Source organism: Mycetomoellerius zeteki, unplaced genomic scaffold (genome assembly GCF_001594055.1).
Source record: "Mycetomoellerius zeteki isolate Tzet28-1 unplaced genomic scaffold, Tzet1.0 scaffold135, whole genome shotgun sequence".
NCBI lineage: Eukaryota > Metazoa > Arthropoda > Insecta > Hymenoptera > Formicidae > Mycetomoellerius > Mycetomoellerius zeteki.
The window spans coordinates 3,175,606-3,202,000 of NW_017256287.1; the positions used below are offsets into that span (position 1 = coordinate 3,175,606).

General features: G+C 31.2%; 3 protein-coding genes across 8 annotated transcripts; 2 read left to right on the forward strand and 1 right to left on the reverse strand.

Moving 5' to 3' along the window:
- Positions 1-251: 251 nt before the first annotated feature.
- LOC108731715 (Acyl-CoA oxidase 3) lies at positions 252-7,116 on the reverse strand. 5 transcript variants are annotated; one of them, XM_018462193.1, is made up of 13 exons: positions 7,022-7,038; positions 5,735-5,857; positions 3,902-4,052; positions 3,522-3,647; positions 3,166-3,321; positions 2,944-3,091; positions 2,192-2,482; positions 1,939-2,102; positions 1,632-1,872; positions 1,296-1,529; positions 1,027-1,181; positions 530-823; positions 252-421 (listed from the first exon to the last, which is right to left on the reverse strand). In XM_018462193.1, exons 3-13 carry the CDS (start codon positions 4,028-4,030, stop codon positions 332-334), a joined length of 2,028 nt encoding a protein of 675 aa, XP_018317695.1. In that variant the 5' UTR covers positions 4,031-4,052; positions 5,735-5,857; positions 7,022-7,038; the 3' UTR covers positions 252-331. The 5 variants fall into 5 exon arrangements, with proteins under 5 accessions (XP_018317695.1, XP_018317694.1, XP_018317696.1 ...); XM_018462192.1 differs by lacking the exon at positions 5,735-5,857 and having other exon boundaries at positions 7,022-7,116; XM_018462194.1 differs by lacking the exons at positions 5,735-5,857; positions 7,022-7,038 and adding an exon at positions 4,342-4,435.
- A 3,998-nt stretch (positions 7,117-11,114) lies between these two features.
- Ir68a (Ionotropic receptor 68a) lies at positions 11,115-20,729 on the forward strand. The gene is made up of 9 exons (XM_018462196.1): positions 11,115-11,230; positions 12,156-12,333; positions 12,625-12,773; positions 13,500-13,808; positions 17,603-17,708; positions 18,099-18,385; positions 18,685-19,020; positions 19,286-19,673; positions 20,363-20,729. Exons 1-9 carry the CDS (start codon positions 11,166-11,168, stop codon positions 20,645-20,647), a joined length of 2,103 nt encoding a protein of 700 aa, XP_018317698.1. The 5' UTR covers positions 11,115-11,165; the 3' UTR covers positions 20,648-20,729.
- Positions 20,730-22,574: 1,845 nt separating this feature from the next.
- Positions 22,575-24,789, forward strand: Dhps (Deoxyhypusine synthase). 2 transcript variants are annotated; one of them, XM_018462204.1, is made up of 8 exons: positions 22,575-22,624; positions 22,926-23,052; positions 23,133-23,407; positions 23,484-23,702; positions 23,779-23,971; positions 24,261-24,364; positions 24,439-24,564; positions 24,667-24,789. In XM_018462204.1, exons 2-8 carry the CDS (start codon positions 22,944-22,946, stop codon positions 24,751-24,753), a joined length of 1,113 nt encoding a protein of 370 aa, XP_018317706.1. In that variant the 5' UTR covers positions 22,575-22,624; positions 22,926-22,943; the 3' UTR covers positions 24,754-24,789. The 2 variants fall into 2 exon arrangements, with proteins under 2 accessions (XP_018317706.1, XP_018317705.1); XM_018462203.1 differs by having other exon boundaries at positions 22,614-22,624; positions 22,930-23,052; positions 24,667-24,753.
- Positions 24,790-26,395: the final 1,606 nt, after the last annotated feature.

Below are 26,395 nucleotides of genomic sequence, written 5' to 3' on the forward strand. Positions count from 1 at the left end.
TATATTAATATAAATGACATTATGTACATTCATAAAATATAAAATTGTAAAAATTTATAACAGTGTATACATATATAAAAACTGTACTTAAATTATTTATTGAAAATTTAACGTGAAATATTAATTATTACATTAGAAATCTAATAACATCGAAGCACTAATTATTATAGCATATAACAAATTATTTCATAATTTAAATATCAATAGATCAATATCAAAAAACAAACACAATTTTTAACGAACGGCATGAATTTGTGCGTTTGTTTCCAATTGTGGATTTTAAAAATATAAAATAATAGGAATAATTCTAAGATATCTCATACTCGTAATATTACAATTTAGATCGGATGTCATTCCACCACGATGGTCGTTCCAAGTTCTCTTTGTCTTTAAATATCCACTCTTTTATGTGCTCATATACCTAGATAAAATATTTTTAATTTACATATATTGAAAATGGATAATTATTATACATGTAAATAATTCACTATAAAATATTTAGTAATAACACAGAGAGAAAGTATCATACCTCGCCATCGGACATTCCTAGAGCAGAATTAAGAATAAAGTCGGGCGGTGCCAATACGTCGACTAGTGCAACAGCATTATCGACTAAGTCTCTGCACAACATTATAATTCCTTCCCGCAAAAAATTATCTATATTACTATTAGGAGATGCATAACCACTACCGTATAAGTCTCCTAATCTTTTCTCCAGTGTTACAGCTCCGAATAAGGAACACAATTTTATTAGTATCTCTCTTTCGTTTATTTTCCATTTCGGATCTTGTAAACATTTGATAAAGTATAGCATTACAGCATGCTGTAACGAAGGAAGAATGTAATTAAATTTCTATGCAAATTAATGTAAAGCATACTTATTGGATAAAAGATGCATATTTTTTATTAATAATCTAGAATTTTTATACATCATAGTTCGATATATTCGAATTGTTTAAAATATAATGTATGTCGTTTTTTTCTGTTCCATTTGAAATATTATATGATTATATACATGTGTCTTACCTCTGCATATACGAGAGATAAGGTTCGTGCTAGAAACGATTGGATATTGTTTTTTACATCAAAATCAGACATTCCGTTTGATTGAAGCTCCTTCATACGTTGATACGTCTTTTTCAAATAATAACAAACCAGCCATTTAAAAATTAGGAGCAAATCTAAAATTAAGAAAGAAATATTATAATTACAGGAAACCTAAGTCTTTCATTCAGTTAATAACTTGTAGCAATATATTTTAATATATATACAAGAAAAAATTATTTTTATCATACTTTCAGGTTTCAGTACACCTTCCACTGTAGTTTGATTAAATTTGGTGTTAAGTATTTGTTCTGCATTCACGAGAAAATCCGCGGTATTAAGTGGAGACGGCACGGCCTGTCCTTTAATCACATTAGCCCACTGAGTTAATAACCAATTACTTGTTTGCTGAATAAGTACATTGTTTTCGCCCTCATATGTACAGTTTGCATCGTTGTCATCTCTTATATCACCCAAACGAGACACTAATAATAAAGTAGTATAATTCATTATAAGCGATAAACAATAAGATAACAATTCATTATAAAGATTTAGATGTAATACATATATTGAGAGTTTGCACTTACTTTTTAAGTATCCATGTCCACCGCAAGATTCTCTGCAATCCTGAATCATGTCACGAGAAATCCAAGAACATAACGGTTTCGCTGAACAAGATAATGCATGTATCTCCATTCCTAGATCGGCGGTCGAGTCTTCATTCTCACTCATACGGTTAATTTGAAGTTTAAACAAATCTTTTGCGAACATTAATGAAAATATTTTTACTGCGTACGTTGCAGCTAAATGAGGAATGATTCGCCATTGCTAGAACATACATATGTGACAACTTTTTGTTTCAACTCAAAATAAAAACTCTGCTATTATACGTACTTGCGTTTGATATTCTATAACTGGCAATTCATTATCCTCAGTAGGACCAAATTGTTTCCTAACTGCACAATAACGTATAGCAATAGTTAGTGCAATGACCATATATTGGCTACATATTCCAGTAATCATGACACGGCCACCTGATAGTGCACCCAACGAAGAACCTGTGTCAGCACAAATAAAACGTCAATGAATGCAATTACAAGATATAACATATAACAGTATGTGGTTTTATCATAATGCTAATTCTCACCATATCTTTTTCGTTCATCCTTCAGAGCAAGGACATACTTTCCATCTTCGCTGACATCTGCGTTGCGATTTAACAGACAATTACGCGGTATAGAATAATTGTTAAACATTACGAATCCATTGTCTATTCCATTAAGACCTATCTTTTCACCCATATCACCAACGGTAACGCCAGGAAAAGGTAAATGAGTTTGCAGATCGCGAATTGGCACAATAAAAACGTGCAAACCACGGTTTACTTCGTCCGGTGTAATTAGCTGCGCAAATATAAGAGCATGCGTTGCGCTTTTTCCTAAAAATTAAAGTGTATTAGAAAATATAGAAAGCATTTAATGCATTAAGTATGGCATATATATTAAAGCATTAAGTCTCCAAGCAGACAATTTACATTCAGCTAAAATGTTTTAATGTTTTTTAAGTGCTATATAATAACGTTAAATGGACGTTATCATTAAATATACGTTTTTAGGCTATTGAATAGATAAAATATATGTTATTTATGCTGTATAAAAACGGTATTTCTAATTTAAAAAATGTTTAATAAATATTACAAATATTTTATAAACGTTTTTATAACGTTTATTAAATAATTAGAAAACTTCAAACTATCAAATTTTGAACGTTTATTTTTCAATTTGTACACTGTTACATGATTTCTAACGTTTATTAAACGTATTTTGAATGTAACTATGTATGTTGCTTGGAGTCATTACCTTAAAGTCATCAATTCTATGTCAACTAAAATTAACTTACCTAAATTACCTGCCCAACATTTTGCAGCTTCAAAGTCGGGAGTATGAAGAATAAAATTTTTCGTTGCTACATCATATGTTGCTTTGGTTCGCATACCTTTTGCATTGGTTCCATGAGCAATCTCAGTCAATGCAAAACAGCCAATATACTACAAGCAATAAGAATATTAATAAGCATTATATATTTTATAATAAGATTCATAACTATTATATTCATACATACATTTCCAGTGCTAAATTCTGGTATAAGATGATGATGTTGGTTGGTACCCAGTGCAAATATAGCTCCTGGTACCATACCTCGTGAGATACTTAGTCTTATTGGTATTGACCCATCGTATTGAAAAAGATAAATCATACTGTTAATGTTCTCTATTGGCTAAAAATACGAAAATTATTAAGTACAAAAGTTCCAATATACTGTTTCAAGCTTCTTCATTTTTATACCAAAATTGAAAATTTGTTTATTATCAATACTGTACACACGACTGTTGATTATTATAATTATAATTTGTTTAGTAATAATGTGATTAATCATATATATATATAATTGTTATATAAATAAATTATTATAATTACATCTACGTCATTCTTCCAAAGAACGTGCATCTGACTGTTGACGCGTTTTCGAATTTCATCCAAATTCTTCGGCTGCGTCGACTTTTGAAACACTGGATGAGTTTTGATAACTTGCCATAATTTTGTCTAGACATTTAATTGGTAATTTAATACACATTTATGTCAATGGCTGTGTTCGGCAGAGAAAGCAGCTTTGCAACTGTTGCAAAATTCTTCAATATGATTGATTATATGTTTAGATCTATAAGGAACCAGAAAGAACCAGTCGTATTGAAGAATTTTACAATAATTGCAATGCTGCTTTCTTTGCTAAACGCAGCCAATATGTATATTAATATATAAGTTTAGATATAATGCAGTCCACTGATTTCGATAAATACCTGCATTCGTACAAAATTTTCTCCTTCTAAAGATAATTTGAATGACTTCCAGTTGAATGTCGCTCGTTTCCTATAAGCATCCAATGGTCCATTTGGCAAATCCTTTATCAAGTTATCAGTAGTGGACATCGTGCGTTTTCCTCTCACGAAACTAGAATTTTCGCAATGTGTGGTAGATAAGTAACGATTATGACTCTTACCACTTGACACGAAGAATGATAGCACACGGTTATTCAGCAGTTTTTTCATGATTAAAAAATCATCGGTTTAATCGTCACCAATACACAATTATCAGTCACGTTAATCGCAATGTGAACTATCATCCGTGACTAACCATCGCTGAATTAGAATTTTTGAAATATCATCTAATATAAAAGTTTCAGTGGTATAAACAACTAGATAACGATGTAAAGTAAACAATGGATTATCAACACACTTACTTACGAAAATACAATCTTATTCAATCATATTACGATATTTTTATTGTTACGTACGTTTACAACAATAAAAATTTTATTACGTTGATACGACAAAACATATAAAACTTGGTAGACAATATGTTAAATGACAATCAATGGCTGCATTCAACAGTTTGCAACCGTTTTATGATTGTCTGCTGAGATAGGACCATTCTTCTAGATCTAAAAGTATGATCCAATTAGCGCGAAGGAAACTTCCAACAGTTGCAAAACAAACGCAAACAAACGTTCTGCTGAACGCAGCCAATGTGTTACGTAGTATTAGCAGCATATGAACTTTAATTATTCGACTCCGCTTCCACTCTCTACCGAATAATTGCCTTCTTATAAATCATACTCTCATGTGGACTATGGACTGTAAAGAGACCATCACGTAAACAAATTATAATCGTAATTCGTAAGGCCGTAAATATCACGTAGCACTACAGCATCTTGCAAAGCGCTTAGAAAACACTTGTGTCATTTAATTATATAAGTGTTTTCTGAATGCTTTATTAATGACAGTCCAGTGTTCTAAACAAATCTAATAGCGAATTTAATTGGACGCACTCAGTGCGCAGTAGTGTAATTAAAGCCGTTGTACACAAAATAACGTAAAGAAATGTTTATAAATAAACATAGAAATCGTGAAATTCTTAAATCATGAAATTCTCAATACATTTTATTGTACTATTAAGTAAAATATGTATTTCATAATTCTAAATATTTGTATTTCATTTTTATACTCAAATTAAATCAACGGCTTTAATATGCACTGGTGCTTCCAATCGAACTCGCCATAAGATTATATAATTTTGATTATGCTTGGTCGATTAATTTACGACTAAAATTTTATTCCGTGTGATGGCTCTTAATTACCTAGAGCGTGCTCAGATACGTAAAAGAGAAAAGCAGATACGGGACTAGAGTGTGGCGAATGAGGTTAAGTTAAGAATGAGCTCAAGTAAAAAATTTGAAAGTGCGCAAAAATGGCAATATAAATTTCGACATATTTTAATTTTACTCGCGGTGACTATATTTATCTACCATTGAGCGCTCATTATATATAATATGTAAGGATATAAATTCTAATAAATAATTTGCGGCTATCAACATACAGAAAATATTACTTTAAATAAAAAATAAATTTTTTATAAATTTTTAGAGAATTAATATTAATTATTTATATAAATATATACTATACAGTATGCATATACACTCTGATTTTACTGTAACTTTAGTAATTATATTTCGTTCGTAATATACACGTAATTCGTATACCTGTACATGTGATTATGATCTCTCTTATTAAATTAATATTTATATTAAATTAATATTAAACACCACTAATTGTTCTTTATTGTATTTTACATACCAAAAAGAGGTATTTTGTTATTGAAAAAACGCTCTTTTCTTTTTTTGCCTCGGGCGCCGAAATGTCTAATCCCGGCTCTGGAGAAAAGTGAGAACGCACGTGTAGAAAGTGTAGCTAAAGAGCCTGCGCACAATAAAACAGATATTAGGAACAGGAATAAATATTAAGATTTCAACCTGTAATAAGATACCCAATTACCCTGGATCTACAATAGGGTTTTGAGTCTTAAGCCATAAGAAATGGGCGAATCACAGTCGATTATTCTCCTCGGATTCGACTGTAATTCTTATTATAATAATTTCTTATGGCTTACGGCTTAAAACCCTATTGTAGATCCGGGGTAAAGCAAGATTGTGAACCCAACCTTAAGGTCTCTAGTGTGATTGGCCAATTCGCTTACTCCTTACGTTTTTTTATATGCCATGGGCTTAAGAAAAATAAAAATTCACAAAGATGATCAGCAGTTTATCTCAAATGTATTCTCCCTCCCTCTCCCCCTTTCTCTCTCACATTTTTTCTATTTGATACACTGAAAAAAAAGATTGGCTGCTACAGTAAATTAGATGGTAAAATATGGCATAGCATTTTTAATTGGTTGCAGCAGTCAATTTTTGGTTGTATTATGCGAGGTCTATAATGGCAGTATCAGTAATGGATGAGTAGAAATGTAAGAGTAAGAAATTGATTAATCACAGTCGATTATTCTTCTTACATTCAACTGTAATTGGTCAATTTGTTACTCTTACAGTCTCATCCACTACTGCTACTGCCATTGTAGACCATGCATTAGTCTATCGAAATCCTATGTTGACATTGCAGATAGGCTAACGCAACCAAAAATTGGCTGCTGCAGTCAATTAAAAATGCTATGCCATATTTTACCATCTAATTTGCTGCAGCAGCCAATCTTTTTTTCAGTGTATGCTACGCACTAATGTAAATTAAATAAATAATCCAATGAAATAAGTATAACGTAATTTGATGCTGAAGAGAAAAAAATAAAAGAAACGAACGATATAAAAAGTTTTCAGCTAAAAAGTAAGGAACATTATCTGCAGATCCATTTGAATTTTGGAGGAAAAAAAAAGAAAAATAGCGCGAGTAAAACATAAAATAAGGGTGAGTTTTTTAATTCATCGATTGATCAATCGCATTGTGCGCAAATTTTGTTCCGTAAAAGCTGCATTTGCGCATAACGCGATTAATCAATCGATGAATTAAAAGACTCGCCCTAAATGCAGAAATAAAAACAAATTATTATAAATATTCGAACACAGAGAGTCGTACTTTGCACTCGTTCCCGATGAAGCGTTATCGTATATTGAGATCCTTAATTCGAAAAAACGGACAACTTCTTCGCACGTCCGCGAATACATGCACCACGTTCGTAGTACTTCTTGCAACTAGTTGTACAAGACGCGAATGGATAGAAATTAGAACTATCGGCAATGAAGTGGGAGAGTACGAAGAACTCACATAGCGATTGCAACAGACTATGCGCCCGAAATCAACGCTCCCGCGATATGATATGAATATTAATTAAATCACACGTGATGTCGCTCCACATTTTGGTTGCGTTCGGAAAACACGCTATCAGTGCTATATAATGTGTTATTCTATTTATTTTTATCGTTTTAGACGTAAAACAAAAATAGAATGGTTACAATAATAGCAAGTTTTTGCAATACCGTTTGTCCAGATACGGTGAACGCTAAAGTCAGGTTATTTCCTTCTTAACAATTAATTAAGAAAAGAATAAGGTGACTTTAACGTTCACCACATCTGGAGTCACGTTATTGCAAAAACTCTCTAATGTCAATAGCGCACTTCCCAAGCAGCCTTTAATTGCAATCCATTATATTCGCTGCACCTATACTTTGTAGCTGAACTTCTTGAACTTCTTAAATTTTTTCATTTTTCTTCCTTTTTTTCTCTAGCATGAATAGTAATGGAAGAACCATGCAAGAAGTTTAGATAAAAAGAACAAGACCTGCTAGTGTACTGAAAATCTATACAGTATGTGTAACGCGAACCAGAGATTTTCAATACTCGCAGTTAATAACGGAATGCAGCCTTCGTACTAATTGCAAAACGCAGCGACCTATATAATTACACTAAGGATAGGAAGTAGCGCGTTACTTGCAGTCGTGTTAACGTTAAAATTATTTTCTTTTATTTTGTAATTGTAACGATAACATAGTTACATTTTTCCAGCAATGGTAACAAATTTAAGTTATTTTCATCGTCATTTTTTACATTTTGAATCTATTTATGATATAATTTCTATGTATTCAATCTATAATAGTCTTCGAAAGCTTAAATATTTATAGTTTGTTATTATATTTAAAATCATCTTTTAATTCCAGAAGATTTCTATGTACGTTTCTATTTTAAATCTTTGCAATTCTTTGCAATAAATGACTAACAAACACAACGATATTGGATGTTTTGTATGTAATCAATATACGACAGAGACAAAATTTATATTTGAATCATTTATCAAATTTATCACAAGACAATCTCTCTGTAACGTTCAATCAGATAATAGGGAGTTTTTGCAATAACGTGAATCCAAATACGGTGAACGCTAAAGTCACATTACCTTTTTCTTAATTAGTTTAAGAAGAAGATAACCTGATCTTAGCGTTCATCGTATCTGGATAAACGGTATTGCAAAAACTCTAATAAAATATGGAAGTGACTGTAATTCATATTTTGCAGTAATATTTGATTATAAGATTTAAATTTTCTTGCATATATTATTATATGCAAAAATATTGTGTTACAAATTCTAATTTTGTAATAATATATAATTTTTTACCAGATACAAAAAACAATGATGATTCTACTACTGAAACAGAAAAATGTTTTTTTTTCTTACATAAGCAAAGAATGTAAAACATGATAACCTTTGTTCTTTTTTTATAGACGATATTATTAGAATTGCAGAAAAAATGAGTAATAAATATTAATGTTGAAGGAACTTTGAATTAAGAATCACATGTTATCAAACTTCGACATATACACTTATTGATAAAATGACGATATCATTGTTTTCCCTTCCCTTTTCCCGAGATTAGATCATGCGCAATGCCTCAGATAAGAGAAAAAAACAGTGATTCAAATTTCTTTCCGCTTGTGGAGTAAAATATAAACAAAATTTGATTTGTGTGATGTCGAGCGAAATTTTTCATTCAATCCGGATGTTGGAATTAGCGAGACTTTTTTTGACATTTGAGACTTCAAAATCTCTGTTTACTTAAAAGATGGAGTACCGTTCTAACGAAAGATTTTCGATTATATAAAAAAATAAAGACGATATAGCCAACTTCGCACACATTCGCTAAATATTGATCCACGTTCAATATGTATAATTAGGTATGCCGTATGTCATGTATTTCACAGTGTATCTGAAACTTATAAAATGCGTTTATAAAGTTTTATTAAGGAATAAAAATGACAAATATGTATATGAAGTAATAAATAATAATTACAATCTTTTCCTACATATATTAGAAGTGTTATTAAATGAAATGACAAATGCGATTGATTAATTTCAGTGGACTAATTGGCCAATTAATTTAATCGGAGTTTAGTTAAGTGATCCTAAGAGTCGTTTAACAAAAGTCGCTTTCATCAAAAATCTTGCGAAACACAATAATTTTTTTGTTACAATCTTTTTTACGATGTCGCAATTTCGAGTGATTTTTGTGAGTGAAATAAAATTTTTGTATAAATTTCATTATAAAATAATAGTCAAGACGTAATCACATAATGATTTGCTATTCCTTATGCAATAGAATTTTAATGAATTGATAAGCGTGTATAATGTATTTATTTTAACAAAATAGCTAAATTATGAAAAATAATACAGCCCTTATTGATATGCTCGCTTCATTTTATCTGCGTTTTTTAAATTCTTCACTCTTTCTTTCTCCAATAGCGGCATTCATATATATATTTATACTTGGAATTACGTTAATTTAATCGATGATTATATGTAATATTTTATTAATAGAACTATTAATTCTTTGTCATTTGTCCGCGTATAAAATTTCTTTATATCATATAGATTCTGTACAAACGTTTCAACCTTCGCTTTGGGTCTTCTTCAGTGTATCACTGAGATAATATAATAATTTAATGATCTCGCATGCCAATAATTTAAAGTTGTGTCGCAAAATAATAATTAGAATATGAAGTCCAAAGTTAAAATTAGTGAAGCATCTTAGTATTTGTAGAATACTTAAACAATTAGTCAAATTAAAAAAAGAAAATTGCCATGATAAGATGTCCTGGTATAACGATGTGCATATTATGAGTTATTGCAAGCTTGTGACACTCTTTTTAAGTTGTAACGATATTTTGACGATTTAAAAGAAAACAATCCTTTTCGAGCTGTGATAATTTTGACGCTTTTATGTGAAGTTGATTTTTAATGATTGATATGGTAATGTTTATTTAATTCATTCATGGTAATAACTCGAAAATCATATTTTTTTTAGTTGTCACTGTTGAAGAAAGGAAGCGATATGAACGTACATGTTTGCAAAAATTAATAGGAAGAATATTAAGAGCAGAATTATTATATGAATTCTCGTTTCTATTATATTTAAAATAAAATTATCTAATTTTTTTGTATAAAAAGAATACAAATAATGGCAATGTTAAAGCTTGCTTAACAAATCGTAAAATTCAATAGTTACACAATCAAATGCGTCATGTATAGGAAAAAAAACTTTATTATTTATGTGCAACAGTTACTGTTTTAAAAAGAAGAGCTAGTAATGTTATTTCAGAATTGTGTCTCTGTTAATTAGGCGAGTGCTCATTTAAATATATTTAAGATCTTTAAATAATAAAATACGTCAACAATAAAAAGCTTTACATACATAAATTCGCTTTGATCAAAATCACATAAATCCGACATTGCCAATGTAGCGTGAAAACTTTTGTAAAATTAAAATATTAACGTGACAATTATACGAGAATATTATATACTTCGGTAATTAACGGACACGTACGTAAGTTGAATTTACGTACGGCGATGCCATTATTTTCGCATAACCATCAAGAAAACATCCGTACATCTTGAAGGTACAATAGAAAATGCATTCGAATGCAGTAATTGTATACTCGCAGTTGAATTCTTAACAATGCTGTAATGGGTGAAATAACTTATTTAAAACAAGTTCGTTTGCTTCAACGCTAACTGCACCAGTGTCTACCCAACACTCGTGACTTTTGCAGGAATTATGCAGAATCATCGACGATTCGGGTTGCAAACACAATTGCCTGCAAACGAGATCATTAAGAATTGATGTCGCAAAAGAGTAAAAGGGGCCGAAGGCTCCAAGAGATCGATAGTTTTATACGAACGAAAGATCTTCAACAACCCGCGGACAATATTTGCGGACATATTCCTCGAAATATGCGTATCGCGATAATAACGGTGACTGTTGTCATCTTTTCACGATTCTGCATCAATGTCGGAAGGTATATAGAACTGTGGATTTCAATTAAGATCGTAATTTTTCAGAATAAAAAGTTAAAAAGAAGAATATTAGAGAAACCATAAGAGATGTGCTTTTATTTCAAAATTATAAACGTCCTGCGTATCATTACATTAAGAGAAACATATACTAAATCTTAATAAATATTTATTTGAATAGTGCCAGTTGAACATTTACTAAATGTAAACATATATTTATTTGGTACAAGAACTATTAATTTTATTTAAAAAGCGGAGTATCGATCCCATTATTAGTATACAGTCGCTCACCGATTGCAACGTAATCATTTTCTTTAAGTACACTCAGTTCATATGCTGGATAGATCTTAATGATTACACATAGAATGAGTAGTTAGTTTAATTGTTACATTGTTTTTATTTTCACTTCTATCTTTGTAGGCATCCGAAACACTCGCATATTTTTGTGTCGCATTAATTCTTTCTCTCTCTCTCTCTCTCTCTCTCTCTCTCTCTCTCTCATTGTGTTAGATAATCAAGATAAATAGGAGTTAAATTTGAATATTGTTTCTTTTTCTATTACCTACTATTTAATTATAGTCATCTCGATTCATGTTGCATGTACTTAAAGGGATTCTAAAGCAGTCTGTATTACCGACTAAATCATATAATTTTTGTATAACAAATACTTTTTTCTCTTTCACAGATTCGAAAATTCTTTTCCAGAATTAAAGTGTACATAGATTATTAGAACACAGATTAAAAAAATATTACTATTTATTAAAATAACTTAAAATCCAGATAGTAAACCGTCACCAAATTTGTAGTATTATTTTTAAACGTGATTTAGAATGATCCGTAATTTTTTCATAATTTTGTCATCATTTTGAAAATATGTATAAAACATCCTTAAGATTTGCGAATAAATCAACCGCTCCTGTAATATTGCAGAAGTTTCGATCGTTGGTGCGAAGGAAAAACGAAGGAAGATCTAAAATTAGTAATCGAACGAATAGTAGAGGAAATCGCCACACACAGCAGCTGTATAGTTTTAATTACTGATCCTACTTATCGTGGACTAATCGATATGCATGCTATTAAAATAGCTTCTTTTTTATCGCGATATGATGTAAGTATATGTATTACGTTCACGCGCGATTAAAATATTCCGAATGGAAGTTTTTGTCCTCAGAAAATTGTATAATTTTAATAAAGTTAAAGTATAATAATAAATAAAATTAAATTATAAATGGCTAAATATTTATTAATTGAAATTATATGTTTAAAGCTCTTTTGAATTAATTCTGCATACGTCAACTTTTAATTATACATCCTTTTTGTTTTTATTTGTCTAATTAAATTGGAAATGATAATAAGTATTTTATCACACAGAAATATTTATCGCATGTTTATTTTTCAGATCGGTATACGTGATAACGACGATTTTTCACGGCCGAGAAAAAAAATAGTAAATACACTCCAATATGTTAAAGCAACAGGTTGCGATGCGTATATTATACTAATTAACAATGGATTACTAACATCACGATTCCTGCAATATGTCGAAGGGTAAACGATCAAGCATTGCAAAATGATACAGATTTACAATCGATTATAAATTCTACAGTTGTCTAAGAAGTTGTGTTAATTCAATATTTTTATATCGGAAAGAGTTTAATTACAACCAATAATTCAATGTACGTTATTTAAAAAATATACAAATTAAAAATTAATAAGCAACATTATAAATTGAAGACAAAGATTCAGTTGACTTTTTGATTCATCAAATTATTATTTTAGAATTGTAGAATATTTTCCAAGTTATTAAATTTGCTTTTTCCACATTCGTTCTATAATTTGGAGGTAAATATGGAGTTGGGGGAGCCAGGGTTATGACACTGACAACATATGTTAAGGTTAAAGTCACGGGGGGATTCCCTAATTTATATTTTTACTAAAATTATATGAGAAAATAACGTTTTCAAAGAAAATTTTTATTTTTAAAGCAGGAAATCTATTTGAGAGCAGAGAATTTTTGTTCTATATAGTAGATACAGTAGATAGTAAAAAAGAGACGTTATTTTTTTAAAGTTTTCTTCTTAATAACTTTTTGACGAATAACGAGCAACGGCTAAAACCTGTTGGAGGTCACTCAGGATCATGACCTCGACAACATACGTCAAGATCAAGGTCACACATCAAGGCTGGCTCCCCCATCTTCATATCCATATCATATATGTATATTACCATTTCTTCCATACTCGGAATCAGTTTTTAAATTTATATCTTTTATAGAGAACGTCTACTCAATATGCGTGGCTACTTCTTACTTTTGCACGATAATCGACTGTTCAGGCCCGAATTGCATTACATTTGGAATCGAATTGTCAACGTGGTATTCATACGGCAATACAGTACGTACAAGTACCGTTCGGGTGAACGGATTCCTGTGGAACGAATCGATCTCAATACCGTCTATTATCCGTCGCGTTCAAGAGATTTCACGGCGATGAAGTACATTGATACGTGGCAAGACGGCAAACTGCGTTACGGCAACAATCATTATGTGCCGAAAACAACGAATCTTCATGGAAACAGTTTGCGGTTAGTACGTCACATGTTCGTTAATTCGAACACGTAAGAATGAATCTCATAATTCTTGATTTTCATTCGTAAGGTTTTACGGATTACGCTTTCGCATTTAAAAAAAGTTACAAATTAAGAAAACGATATAAATTATAATTTATTTCAATCAAAATATCTTTTTTTATATTTTTATGAAGAAAAAATAGAATAGCAAAAACCCCAAGAATAAAACAAAATAAAATGAAGGAAAATATTAGTCAATAAAAATGGACACGGATGTCGGTGCATAATAATAATAATATATTTAATTTATTACTTGCAGTGAATTGCATACATGGCACGTAAACATTTTGATCACAATTTTGGGTCTTCTTCATACATATATATAAAATTAGCATATTTAAATGGCAGAAAACAAGATTAAGATAAAATTAAAATACATAACATAAAATAAATCAAAGTGTAAAATAATAAATAGAAACAGATCAAATAAAGCCTACATTACATGCTAAATTAAAAATTCATTAAAAAATAAAGCAGCTGTCCTAGCTATACGAAATAATGAATCAATCAACGTCGAAACTGATTCAATGTCGGTTAAGCAAATAATTTTTGATTGAAGTGTAACCGAAGTCCAAAGTAAGAAAAGATCAAATGTTAATGTTATGTAAAATTTAAGGTGCATTGACAGAAAAATGTTTGGTAGTTACGACGATATAATGGCAAAATAATTAGTGCTATAGTTTAGGTTATTAACAATAACCATATTTGATAATTGTCTCAAATGAAAACGTTATACTATAGATAGAATTTATACAGGTTTAGAGTGAGACCGGATTATAAAAGAAAAATGTCAAAAATGAAATCGTAAAAGGTCACATGTTTCTCGATACGTATTTTTATTGTTTTCTTTCAACTCTAAACTTTTGTCTTCTACAATTGAATCTAAATTCTGAATGTGCCTGCATGCATATGTCACAGTCAAAATGTTAAGTTTATTAGTAAATGTATACACTTACTAGTTAAAAATATATATATATTATTTACATAAATGTATACATTGGCTGCATTCAGCAGAGAAAATTAATCAGTTAGCGCTTAGTGATTATTTAATATAATTGGTTCTTGCCTTTAATTCTTTGCAAAATCTAAGTGTAGGAACCAATCGTATTAAAGAATCATTAAGCGCTGATTAGTTTTCTCTGCTGAACGCAGCCATTGATTACAGCAGATTATGAATATACTACAGCGTAGTAGATTCATATTCATATATATATTCATACTTTATTGCAATGCAAAATTTACACATAACAAATGGCAAGATCTCAGCAGAACTGCTATTACAAGTCAGCCAATAAGACGATTAAAACAAGATATTACATTAGATATAAAAGAAACATGAGCTCATAAGAATATACAAAATAAACAAAAAATAAACATATTCAAGAATTATTAACCATAACAAGAATATTTGTATTACATTGCATTTACATTTTCAATGTAAAGTCGTGAGAGATGCAATGAAATCCGCGGTGGAAGAACGAAAAGATGTTTAAGAAGGAGAGTCTTTAACGAAAGGTGGGAGCATATTTAACAGAAATATAGGAAAAAAGGCTGCATGGAATTTAGCAGAGCGATGAGAGAGAAGATTGTGGAAGTCAGGTTAAAGGAGGAATGAATATATATATTTACTAACACTTTAATTGTAATATAATAATACATGTGCGTGCGTGCGTGTGTATATATATGTGTGATATATATATTATATATATAGGATGGGGCATTTCACGGTTATATTAATTTGTCTTTCTATTATCTTTGAAAGTATATATACATCGAATCAAAAATATGTTCAGACAAAAGTATTATAATTTTAAAGAGAACAAATCATGATAATATCAATTGCTTTAAAAATCATTTTTCAAGGTCGCATGGAAATCGTCTCCACGTTTTTACATGGAAAATGATATGATTTTTTTATAATATTGTTACCTCAATTATTATTCTGCATACAAATTAAGGTAGAAATGTTGAAAAATTAATAGTTTATGAAAGAGAGCGAAAAAGATTCTATATTATAACACATTTTGACGTAAAATATAAAATATCTCGTAAACTATAAAATTTTTAATAAACATAGGGTAAAAGCAGGAAATATCGATTTTTAAATTAACTTCGATATAATGCACATAAAAACGTTAAATTTATGTAAAACTCTTAAGGAATATGTTAACTAAAATATTTAATAAATAAAAATTGCCAAAATTTAAGTCCAACGTCAGTATTAACAAAAAAACGTAAAAAGTATGAAAATGAGAGGATTTAAAAATGAGATGTAATATGGAATACAAGTCAAATGAAAAATAGTAATGAATAACATAATAAATGATGTGAAAATTTATTTATATTTATGTAAATTAATCACAAAATAAGAGTCAAAAATAGCTCATATTTTTTATTATACAACAGCATGTAAAAAATAAAATATCATCATTGGACATCAACAATAAAGAATAAAATTAAATTTAGAATTATTAAATTATTATGTAAAATAAATATTAACAAATAACCATAACGAATAACATTATTCTAAGATAAACAGTATTGTTTTTTTTTTACAACAAGAACCAATTTTCTATTTTTGACGTATTCCATATTACCTGCATATCTTTATATGATAAATCTTCCCGTAGCAATAAACAAATTAGAAATTTCAATTAATCAAAATAATATTCTTTATGCAACATTATTAACACTTTACGAGCTGAATACGAGTTATTTGTGTTTTGATGTAAGAACATTACGGACCGCTCACGAATTAATTCGTGTTTATTTATATCTCAATGATGTTGGCTGAAATAGTTTTGGTTTAAAACAACCGGACCGTAAAGGTGTTAAAACCGTCTATGAAATATAAGCATTAAAAACTTACCTTAAGTTTTCGAGAACACTTTAAATAAAAATCTCAAATCTCCATACACAACAAAAAAGAATAAATGCCTATGCTAACAATACGCCTTGTCGCATCGAGTTCATTACTTGTTATAATACATTTGCCAGCAATTGCACCAACTTCCAATGATTGCCGCTAGATTGCAATGCTTTATTTTAAAAAAATCCTTATTTCTCGCGCGATAGACATGTACTACCTGGGGCTTTTCTTTTATTTTCAATTTAAAAAATTCCTTTTTCATTTTAGTAGCATATTCCATATTCCCTGCTTTTATTCTACCTTAATATTTTCTTTATATATAGGATAATGAGATGAATCAATTTGTGTAAAGAAAAACACATAGCTGATATTTATTATTGTCTCATTAAAAATGATATTTATATATAATAGTTACGTAGCTTGTGATATTTTAAATGTCCCATTGTATATATACATAATACATATGTATATATAGGGCGTGTATTAATTAAGTACACTAAATATTTTAAAAGATAATTCCTCACACAAATTCTTAATATGACCATATGTCCGAAACGGCTTAATTTGAAAGATACATCCATCATGTATCTTTGAAACCAAGCCGTTTCGGTTAAAAGTTTTCATCTCGAATTTATGTGAGGAATCATTTAAAATCTTTAGTGTACTTAATTGGGACACACTATGCATACGTATAAATTAGCTTAATTATATAAATATAATTAGCATAAATTAGCTTTTTCAACTTATATCCAAGATAGAAAAATCGCTCTAACAGAATTTTATATCTTTAAGTTCCCAAATTTTATCATAGAATGAAAAACGTCATTAATATATTTTATTAACTGTTGCAATGTTTAATGTTCTAATGAAAATTGTGTAGAATTGCGGTTTTCGAGCATATACCGGCTGTAACGGAAGCATCGCGAGATTACTATCGGCAAAGTACAAATGCTGCAAGTCCTAAAGCACTGGGTATTGAATTCGAAGTATGTATTAAAGTGTGTAGTAAAAGAATAATAAAATAATACATAAAAATATAAAAGTTAAAATTAAAAACAATAACTATAAAAAAATTAAAGCATGGTATTCGTAAAATGAGGTTTATAAAATAAATTAAAAATTACTTATATTATAACGCAACCTAAATTAATCAAGTACTTTATAAAATATTAATTTCTTATAAACGTTATCGCAAACTGATCTGAAGAGCCAATTGTTTAAATTTCTAAAAATATTTAAAAATAACGTGCCTCCTAATTTTTTAATTGTATAGGAATAAATATATAAACTGTTCTCCTTTTTTATATCCCCTACTTTTATATTAATTTAGTAGAAAATTTTTGAGATCTTGATTAATGGAAGATTTGTTGTTTCAGTTAATCCGAGTTATAGCAAAGGCAATGAATTTCAAAGCAGATTATTATATGCCTTCTAATATCGCCAATGAAAGATGGGGTAAAGCGGGAGATAACAATAGTTATACAGGCCTTCTTGGTGAAGCAATTGCCGAAAATGCCGATTTCTTTCTCGGAGATTTGTATTACACGTTGTATTACTTGAATTATTTTGATCTATCGACGCCGTACAACACAGAATGCCTTACATTCTTAACACCAGAAGCATTAACCGATAATTCATGGAAATTACTGATACTACCTTTCAGGTATACATTATTAATGTAACAAATATATACTTATCGTATGAATAATTTATGAATTATTCGTTGAAAATTATTTTAAAAGGCTTAGCACTTCGGAGACTGTAATTATTACAATTAATAAAAATAAATAATTCTATAATGAATTGTTTATTTACATTTTTGCTGAATAAGAAAAAAGTAACCGATTCCCTTCCGTCTACCTATATGGTCTACTTAAGCTTTATGATTTTAAGAAAATAATAAATATTCTGTGCTGTCTGGAGTTTCGTAACATTTAAAACTATATCTTTCTGCATTTTCAGACTAAACACGTGGATAGTAGTCCTTTGCACCCTATTAATGGGCGGCGGAGCTTTCCATGTGTTTGCGTTGCTTTACCAGAAATACATAGGCTCGCGTGCGTTTCTGAAACACGACAAAGCGAACGAGTACGATAGCATGAAGGGTTTGTATTTGTTCACTGAGTTCCAGAACAGCATGTTGTACACATACAGCATGTTGCTTCAAGTCTCTTTGCCGCGTTTGCCGAATGCCTGGACTGTGAGAATCTTCATCGGCTGGTGGTGGATCTACAGTATCCTAGCAGCCGTCACTTATCGTGCCAGCATGACAGCGACCTTATCACATCCTGTTGCTAAGTACAGTATACGATGATATCAAAGACATAGAGCATGTATTGCATTATCCGCATCTAAATGGATATCAATCATAGATCTCGTAACATAGATCTTTAAGGGACGTTCTGAAGAACATCCCGTGAACGTCTTAACGTCCTGAGATCTCCTCTCTGGGCTAAAGTGCGCTGTATGGGAAATATATTTCTACAAAAAATATTTTTGAGAATAGAAATATATTTCTGTTCTTTCTCTCAATTAACGTTATTTTATTCATTTATTACCGCAGAGTAACTATTGACACATTAGCACAGCTGACTAAATCATCGCTAGCGGTAGGAGGATGGAATGAGGAGAGCAAAGAGTTCTTCCTCGCCTCTTCGGATCCACACAGTCAGGAGATTGGTAATAAGTTCGAGTTGACGGAAAACGAGGAGGATGCAATCGATCGAGTAGCCAATGGGACATTCTGTTACTACGAAAACTCATATTTATTACAACACGCTCGCGGAAGACGGATATTTGAAAAGCAAAATGGCCGACAGAATACGATTAAAAAAAGCACTGAATCATCAGTCAAGTACAATCTACATATTATGGAGGAATGCGTCGTCTATATGCCAATCGCGTTAGGGTTGGAAAAGAATTCTCCGCTTAAACCCCACGTGGATTTATTGGTACTTTGTGTGACGCATCCCAAACAGCAAGTCATTATGATGTCAAAATAACTCTAAAATGATCATTAAAAGTCATTTTTCAATCATTTCCGATTCATTTTAATGTCACTTTGACGTTATCGTAACTTGTTGTTCTGCTTAGGATTATCCATGATTCATAAAGGACCCCAGAGTAGCAAGCTGATATCATTTATTGTCATTTGTTGTTATGATTTTAATATCAAAATAACGTTAGCTTGTTATACTTTGGCTAATTATATAGCTGATTGTAAGATGATTAGCGTAATTTAATCATTACGGACATAGCGTGAAACACGAGAAGAAAAAGTATCTTCATATCTCATATAAAAATAATTTTATTTATTAGAATGCATGTATATAAACTTTCTGGTTTCTGGCATAAAATCTGACGAAATGAAATTAATTTTTTATTACTTGAATTAAGTTAAATATCAAATAAATTATATTTATAGAACGTTCCTTACATTTTGGGAAATACTGTATAATATATTTGAGGGATAGATTAACTCATTAAAGTAAAATTAATATATATCTATTAATGATTCGCACACAATTATTAAAAGAATGAAAGAAAAATTTTATTTTCATAATTCTTTTATCTTCTTGATACTGTACAACTTTTAGGAAATCAGATTTATTTAGATTCTCTTATATAAATCGCGTTTTAGGTGAGACGAATGACGGAAATTGGTTTGGTGTACAAGTGGCTGAGCGACGTAATGGAATGGTCGAAGATCAATGAATCACGGCAAAAATCTCAATCCGAAACAGCATTAGTAAATCTACAAAAATTATATGGCGCCCTTATTGCTCTCGGTATTGGTTATCTTCTTAGTTTTATAGCTTTACTCGGAGAAATTCTACACTGGAGATACATTATCTTAAGAGATCCGAGATATGACAAGTATCATCTCGATATATTTTATAGAAACAATGATAAAGCAAAAACTTAAAACAACATTTTTATGTTTACTCTACAGTGCAGCAAGTAAATAAAAAAATATGAATTACTATAATGCATGTAGGCTTTTTATATCAGACCAAAATAATATCAAAATAAAATATTAAAAACAAAATTAAACGTTAAGAAGATAAGTATATATCCCCGCACAGCATTTTAGATTTCAAATACGTAGCAGATACATGAAATTTGAAATGTTGCTATATAACAGATTCATAGTAATATTTATGAATCATATATCAGATACATGTTTAATACTGATAAATGTTCGCCTATAGATACATAATAATTTACTTACATATCAGATACATAAAATTTGCAATGTTATAGATATTCGTAGCAATACATATAAATCATCAGATACATATTTAATACCAATGAATTTCCGTAGATACGTAATTTACATTACATACCAAATACATATGACAATATATATTTTTTCGTATTAAATACGTAAATTATGTATTTAATACATATTCCTAATATTGCAAATACAGGTTCAAAATGTATTATGTACATGTATTATATAAGCCATTTACAGGCCAAAGTGGATAATTCTATTTTTGAATTAAAAAAAATTTTAATGCCAACTTGATTGATACTTTGGCTCTAAAATTTGAAGATTCAAAAAGTGAAATTAATTACGACATTGTACGTCTTACTACGAATATCTACGAAAAACTAAGAATTTCTAAGACAAACAAACCTCACTCACTCTACATCCTATTACAAATATCTAGGAAAAATTAAGAATTTCTAAAATCTTGTCTCAATCTATGTAGTTATTCTGTACTTTTTTGTTAATACCATACAGTAACCGAATTTATTGATTTTCACCTGACTTATATAAGCGCAATTTGATGGTGCTTGCGTTTGGAAGGAAAGGATTGGTTTTCCACGAATCAATGGGCTCATTCAGCGGACTCAACTGTTGAGTCCGCTGAATGCAGCCATTGGCTGCGTTCAGCAGACTCAACAGGTTTGCAACCGTTTTATGATTGTCTGCTGAGATAAGACCATTCTTCTAGATCTAAAAGTATGATCCAATCAGCACGAAGGAAACTTCCAACAGTTGCAAAACGAACGTTCTGCTGAACGCAGCCAATGGCTGCATTCAGCGGACTCAACAGTTGAGTGAGCGTTCGCTGTTATTGACGTATTCTTCTAGATCTAAAAGTATGATCCAATCAGCACGAAGGAAACTTCCAACAGTTGCAAAACGAACGTTCTGCTGAACGCAGCTATTGGCTAAAATTTTTTTACGTGTGATGCGGAGTCTACAATAGAAGTAGTAGCGGTCGTAGGGTCTTAAGTCGTAATTAGTTGTAATCATAAGGCCGTAAGCAAATCAGCCAATCACAGTCGAGCGTTTTGAAACGCGAGATCGTAATTTTGATTGTGATTGGTTGATTTGCTTGAGATCTTACTTCTATTGTAGACCCCGCATTATAAGTGGCATAAAAAATATTTTTTATTCCACTGCCCGTATCGCCCAGCTGATTGGTTGCTGCTTTCGCTACTTGACGCTTGATGCTTGTATGTGAATGCACCTTTACTTGAGGATCTCTACTGCAACCTTATTTTGAAGCGCCTCTATGTCCACAAAACGTGGACATTGAACTACTACGTAGCCAATGTTCACGATCCCATCGATAATGTCCACGATCTTTTGATTGTATTCTTCGCTATATCCACGATTTTCGGTCTGTTAGATAGACAAAGACGGATAATCGTTTGTTCAACAAGCGCCGACAGATTGATTGTTCGTCTTTATCTATCTAATGGACCGAAAATCGTGGACTAGCGAAGAACAATAAAAAAATCGTGGACATTACCGACGGGATCGTGGACGATCCCGTCCACGAAGAATGCGCTACCTACACTTATTACGTCTATGATTTGTAAACATTGAAAAAAGTAATATGGCTGCTTACAGTAACCGTAGGGACTTTGCAGGTTACTTTTATAGGTTAGAATTAAATTGTATATAAATATAAATTAGTATAATTGAATTTACGCGTGTCGGTGTGTATACATTCAGAATTATTTTTTTTCGAAACCTACTATTCGATTAAAAAATTTTCTGTATTTTGTATTAATTTCTTATAAAGAGAGAGAATCGGCAATTTACCGGTTATATCATAATTTGACAGATTGATATATTTGTCGCATGGATATATATTTTATCAATAGTTACTTAGGTATTAACAATTTAACTCACATTAATTTCTTATGTTATTAATTTATTATTTGTATTGGATCTCTTTAAGATAGTCAGAAATATTATTATGGGTGATACAGACAGAAAACAAGATTTACAAGAACAAGCATTGGCAAAGAGTGCTGTCCTGATTTCCAGCAGCTCTTTATCACCTTATACAAGTACTCTGGTAAAAGGTATCTATTTTTTATTTTTCATTAATAATTGTCATTATTGTCACTATTGGTATATAAATAATAACAAATTGGGTGTTTAGGTTATGATTTTAATAAAGGTATCAATTATCATGAATTGTTTACAACCATGTCAAGTTGCGGTTTTCAAGCTACAAATTTTGGACTAGCGATTGAAGAAGTAAATCGTATGCTGCATCAAAGGAGCATACTTCTTATGGAAGATCAGCTAGATGAAACAGAAGAAGATGAATTTATAAAACGAAAAAATCACTGTACAATATTTTTGGGTTATACGTCAAATATGGTATCCAGTGGCATCAGGGATATTATAAGATTTCTTGTACAACATAGATTGGTAGATCCATATATTTAACAATTTTATTTAATGGGTATCTTATTGTATCTTGTGACTTTAGACAGATATTTTGTAGGTAGATTGTCTTGTAACCACAGCTGGTGGAGTAGAAGAAGATTTCATAAAGTGTTTGGCACCTACATATGTTGGCAGCTTTTACCTGGACGATAGAAAACTTAGAGAAAACGGACTTAACAGAACTGGAAATTTATTAGTACCAAATGATAATTATTGCTTATTCGAAGATTGGCTAATGCCAAAGTTAGACGCAATGCTGTCTGAACAAAAGACGAAAGTATTGAGAGTTATTGTACTGTTCAATTAGATTGTTTAGCGCGTGTTTTTATTTTTACAATTGAATTGCTTTTTAGGGTACTTCATGGACACCATCTAAAATGATAGCAAGACTCGGTGAGGAAATCGATCATGAAGATTCAATCTATTATTGGGCTGCAAAAAATAAGATTCCAGTATTTTGCCCGGCATTGACTGACGGTAGTCTCGGCGATATGATATTCTTTCATTCATACAAAAATCCAGGATTCATACTTGACATTGTCGCAGGTTGGTTTTAAGCCTAATTTACAACATGCTCTTTGCTTCCTATTTCTTCCTTTTTCCCTCTTTACGACTATTTTGTCGGTAATCATGTTTCTTATCATGTATTTCTTGTCTCTTCTAAAGTTTGTCAACTTTTATCTCGGGCAAAAGAAAACAAAGAAACGGGATAAAAGGCAAAAAGAAGTAAAAAGTAAAAAACAGGAAGCTGAAAGTATATTACAGATTAGGCTTTAATGTCCACTGTAACATTTATTTGTCTGCATAACGCACATGAATCTTTCATCTTCCACAGATGTCAAGAGATTAAACAGAATAGCTATGAAAGCAGTGAACAGCGGCATGATAATTATTGGAGGCGGTGTGGTGAAGCATCACATCTGCAATGCTAATCTTATGGTAAAACGTTGACTCTATTTGACATGTTATTTTGGTGTATTCACAGCTACGATGATAACGGTATTTCATTTCAGAGAAATGGCGCGGATTATGCCGTTTTCATCAATACCTCTTCGGAATTTGACGGCAGCGACAGCGGTGCTCGACCCGAGGAAGCGATTTCTTGGGGAAAAATTCGGAAAGACGCTGATCCTGTCAAAGTAATCGCATTACTTCCGTTGATAAATTTAAATTACCATATTTAAATTTGAATGAGCGACAGTCGATCAAATTGTCAAATGGCATCGCTATTTCTGTCTTAGGTGTGCGCTGATGCCACTTTGATATTTCCATTATTAGTTGGAGAAACTTTTGCCAGATATCATCATTCGGGGAAGATAGGAAAATAAGAAAATGAAGACAAACTTTAATTATAATGCGGGTAAGACGTTATGAAAAAAAATATCAAGAGTTAACATAATAATTATAATTATCTAAACATTGATGTACACAATTACAAATATTAAATTTGTATTAAAAAAAGAAAGAGCTATTAGTTTTGGGACATTCAAGCGTTCGAATGTAACGCATGTATCCATGAAATTTTGTCTCGAATGGTATTACATGGAATATGCATATAAATACTATACGTATAGTATAAAATATTTATACGTATACATTTAATATCATATATTAAGAGAAAAGTTTCTGGTATTTGTAACAATAATTAGATATTATCATAATTATCGTTGTTACTGTTATAAAAATAACTATATGTATGATTCTATCAACAAATATATGTAGTTGAAATGAAGAAAAAATTACAAATATTTTTGTGATAAAAATAACAATTTATAATCATTTTTGTATCAACTATATATATGTTGATAGAACTATACATATATAATAATGTTATAATATTACTAATATTATAACAGTAATAACTATAATAACTATACTATTAAACATGTAATTATAGTCACAAATACCAAAAACTTTTCTCTCAGTGTATAATTATTATTTTATTTATTCAACACACACTATTAGATATCAAAGAAGTAATGATAACCCAATCCTTTCAGTTAAATAACATATTGTTATTTTTAACTTCCATCTGTACGAAAATGTAAATCAGTTCGTTTCTGTGATTAGTTTCAAAAGAAACATCATTCATGTTAACGTATGCATTTAGTAATAAATTAAATTTGAGCCTAATTTCATACATTTTCTTGAGTTAAATTGTTTAGCTCCATTGTTTTAGTCAAATTAATGACATATTGAATTGGAGCAGTGACGACTTATAGATATGATTAAAAATAACTCAATTATATAATTTAACATTATGAATTTAACAATGAAATAGAATCTTTTATTTTTACGTATCTCTTATAAAATACACTTCCCTTAAAAACATCGATACGTTTTTAGCGTTAAACATTAAAAACCGAGTTTCAATTTAAATGCTAAAGCTTATCGGAATAAACTAGGGTAGTTACGCTTTCCGAAGATCTTGGTCGGGAGATTCGCGTTCCTCAGCTAGATCTCTCGGGCGTCGCGACGCCTGCGCGACCGCGGCAGGTGCTCGGCGGCGCAGGTTCACCAGGCATCGCAGCGCCCCGCGGTGGCGTCGCGAGGGGGCGGTAGGGGTGGCGGCGCCGTTCGTCAGTTGTTACCCGTAAGCCCGCGCTTGCGGACGACGGGCGTGAAACCAGCCCCGATCATCCCCCGTCGCACGACTTGAGCTCCCTCGATACTGTGGTTTCTGCCCCCTCCCCCATCCCCATCCCCTTTCCCGCGCGGGGAACCGATTGCTCGAGGTAACTGCACGGCCCCTCGCATCGTCGTCGGCCGACCTCCTCGCGGCTCGTCGCCATCGTCGTGATCGTCGCGGTCGCGCTGCTGTACTCGTCGTTCGTTATCAACCCTTTCTCCCACCCTCCCCGCGGTATATCGCATATCGCATAGCGGTGGTGGTGCTGGTGTTGGTGGTGGTAGCCGTCATCGGTATGAACGATGATGGACGTGGAGGAGACCAACACGGCGTCCACCGCG

Bases quoted from the DNA above. Each gene is read 5' to 3' on its own strand.
- Ir68a (XM_018462196.1), top strand. From the start codon at position 11,166: ATGCGTATCGCGATAATAACGGTGACTGTTGTCATCTTTTCACGATTC. The intron at 13,809-17,602 runs GTTAGTACGTCA...AAAATTGTGTAG, and splicing joins CTTCATGGAAACAGTTTGCG to AATTGCGGTTTTCGAGCATA. The intron at 19,674-20,362 runs GTACTTTGTGTG...ATCGCGTTTTAG, and splicing joins AACCCCACGTGGATTTATTG to GTGAGACGAATGACGGAAAT.
- LOC108731715 (XM_018462190.1), bottom strand. From the start codon at position 4,150: ATGAAAAAACTGCTGAATAACCGTGTGCTATCATTCTTCGTGTCAAGT. The intron at 3,648-3,901 runs GTATTTATCGAA...TTAAATGTCTAG, and splicing joins AAAATTTTGTACGAATGCAG to ACAAAATTATGGCAAGTTAT. The intron at 1,530-1,631 runs GTAAGTGCAAAC...CTTTATTATTAG, and splicing joins TGGACATGGATACTTAAAAA to TGTCTCGTTTGGGTGATATA.
- Dhps (XM_018462204.1), top strand. From the start codon at position 22,944: ATGGGTGATACAGACAGAAAACAAGATTTACAAGAACAAGCATTGGCA. The intron at 23,053-23,132 runs GTATCTATTTTT...TTGGGTGTTTAG, and splicing joins TACAAGTACTCTGGTAAAAG to GTTATGATTTTAATAAAGGT. The intron at 23,408-23,483 runs GTAGATCCATAT...GATATTTTGTAG, and splicing joins TTCTTGTACAACATAGATTG to GTAGATTGTCTTGTAACCAC.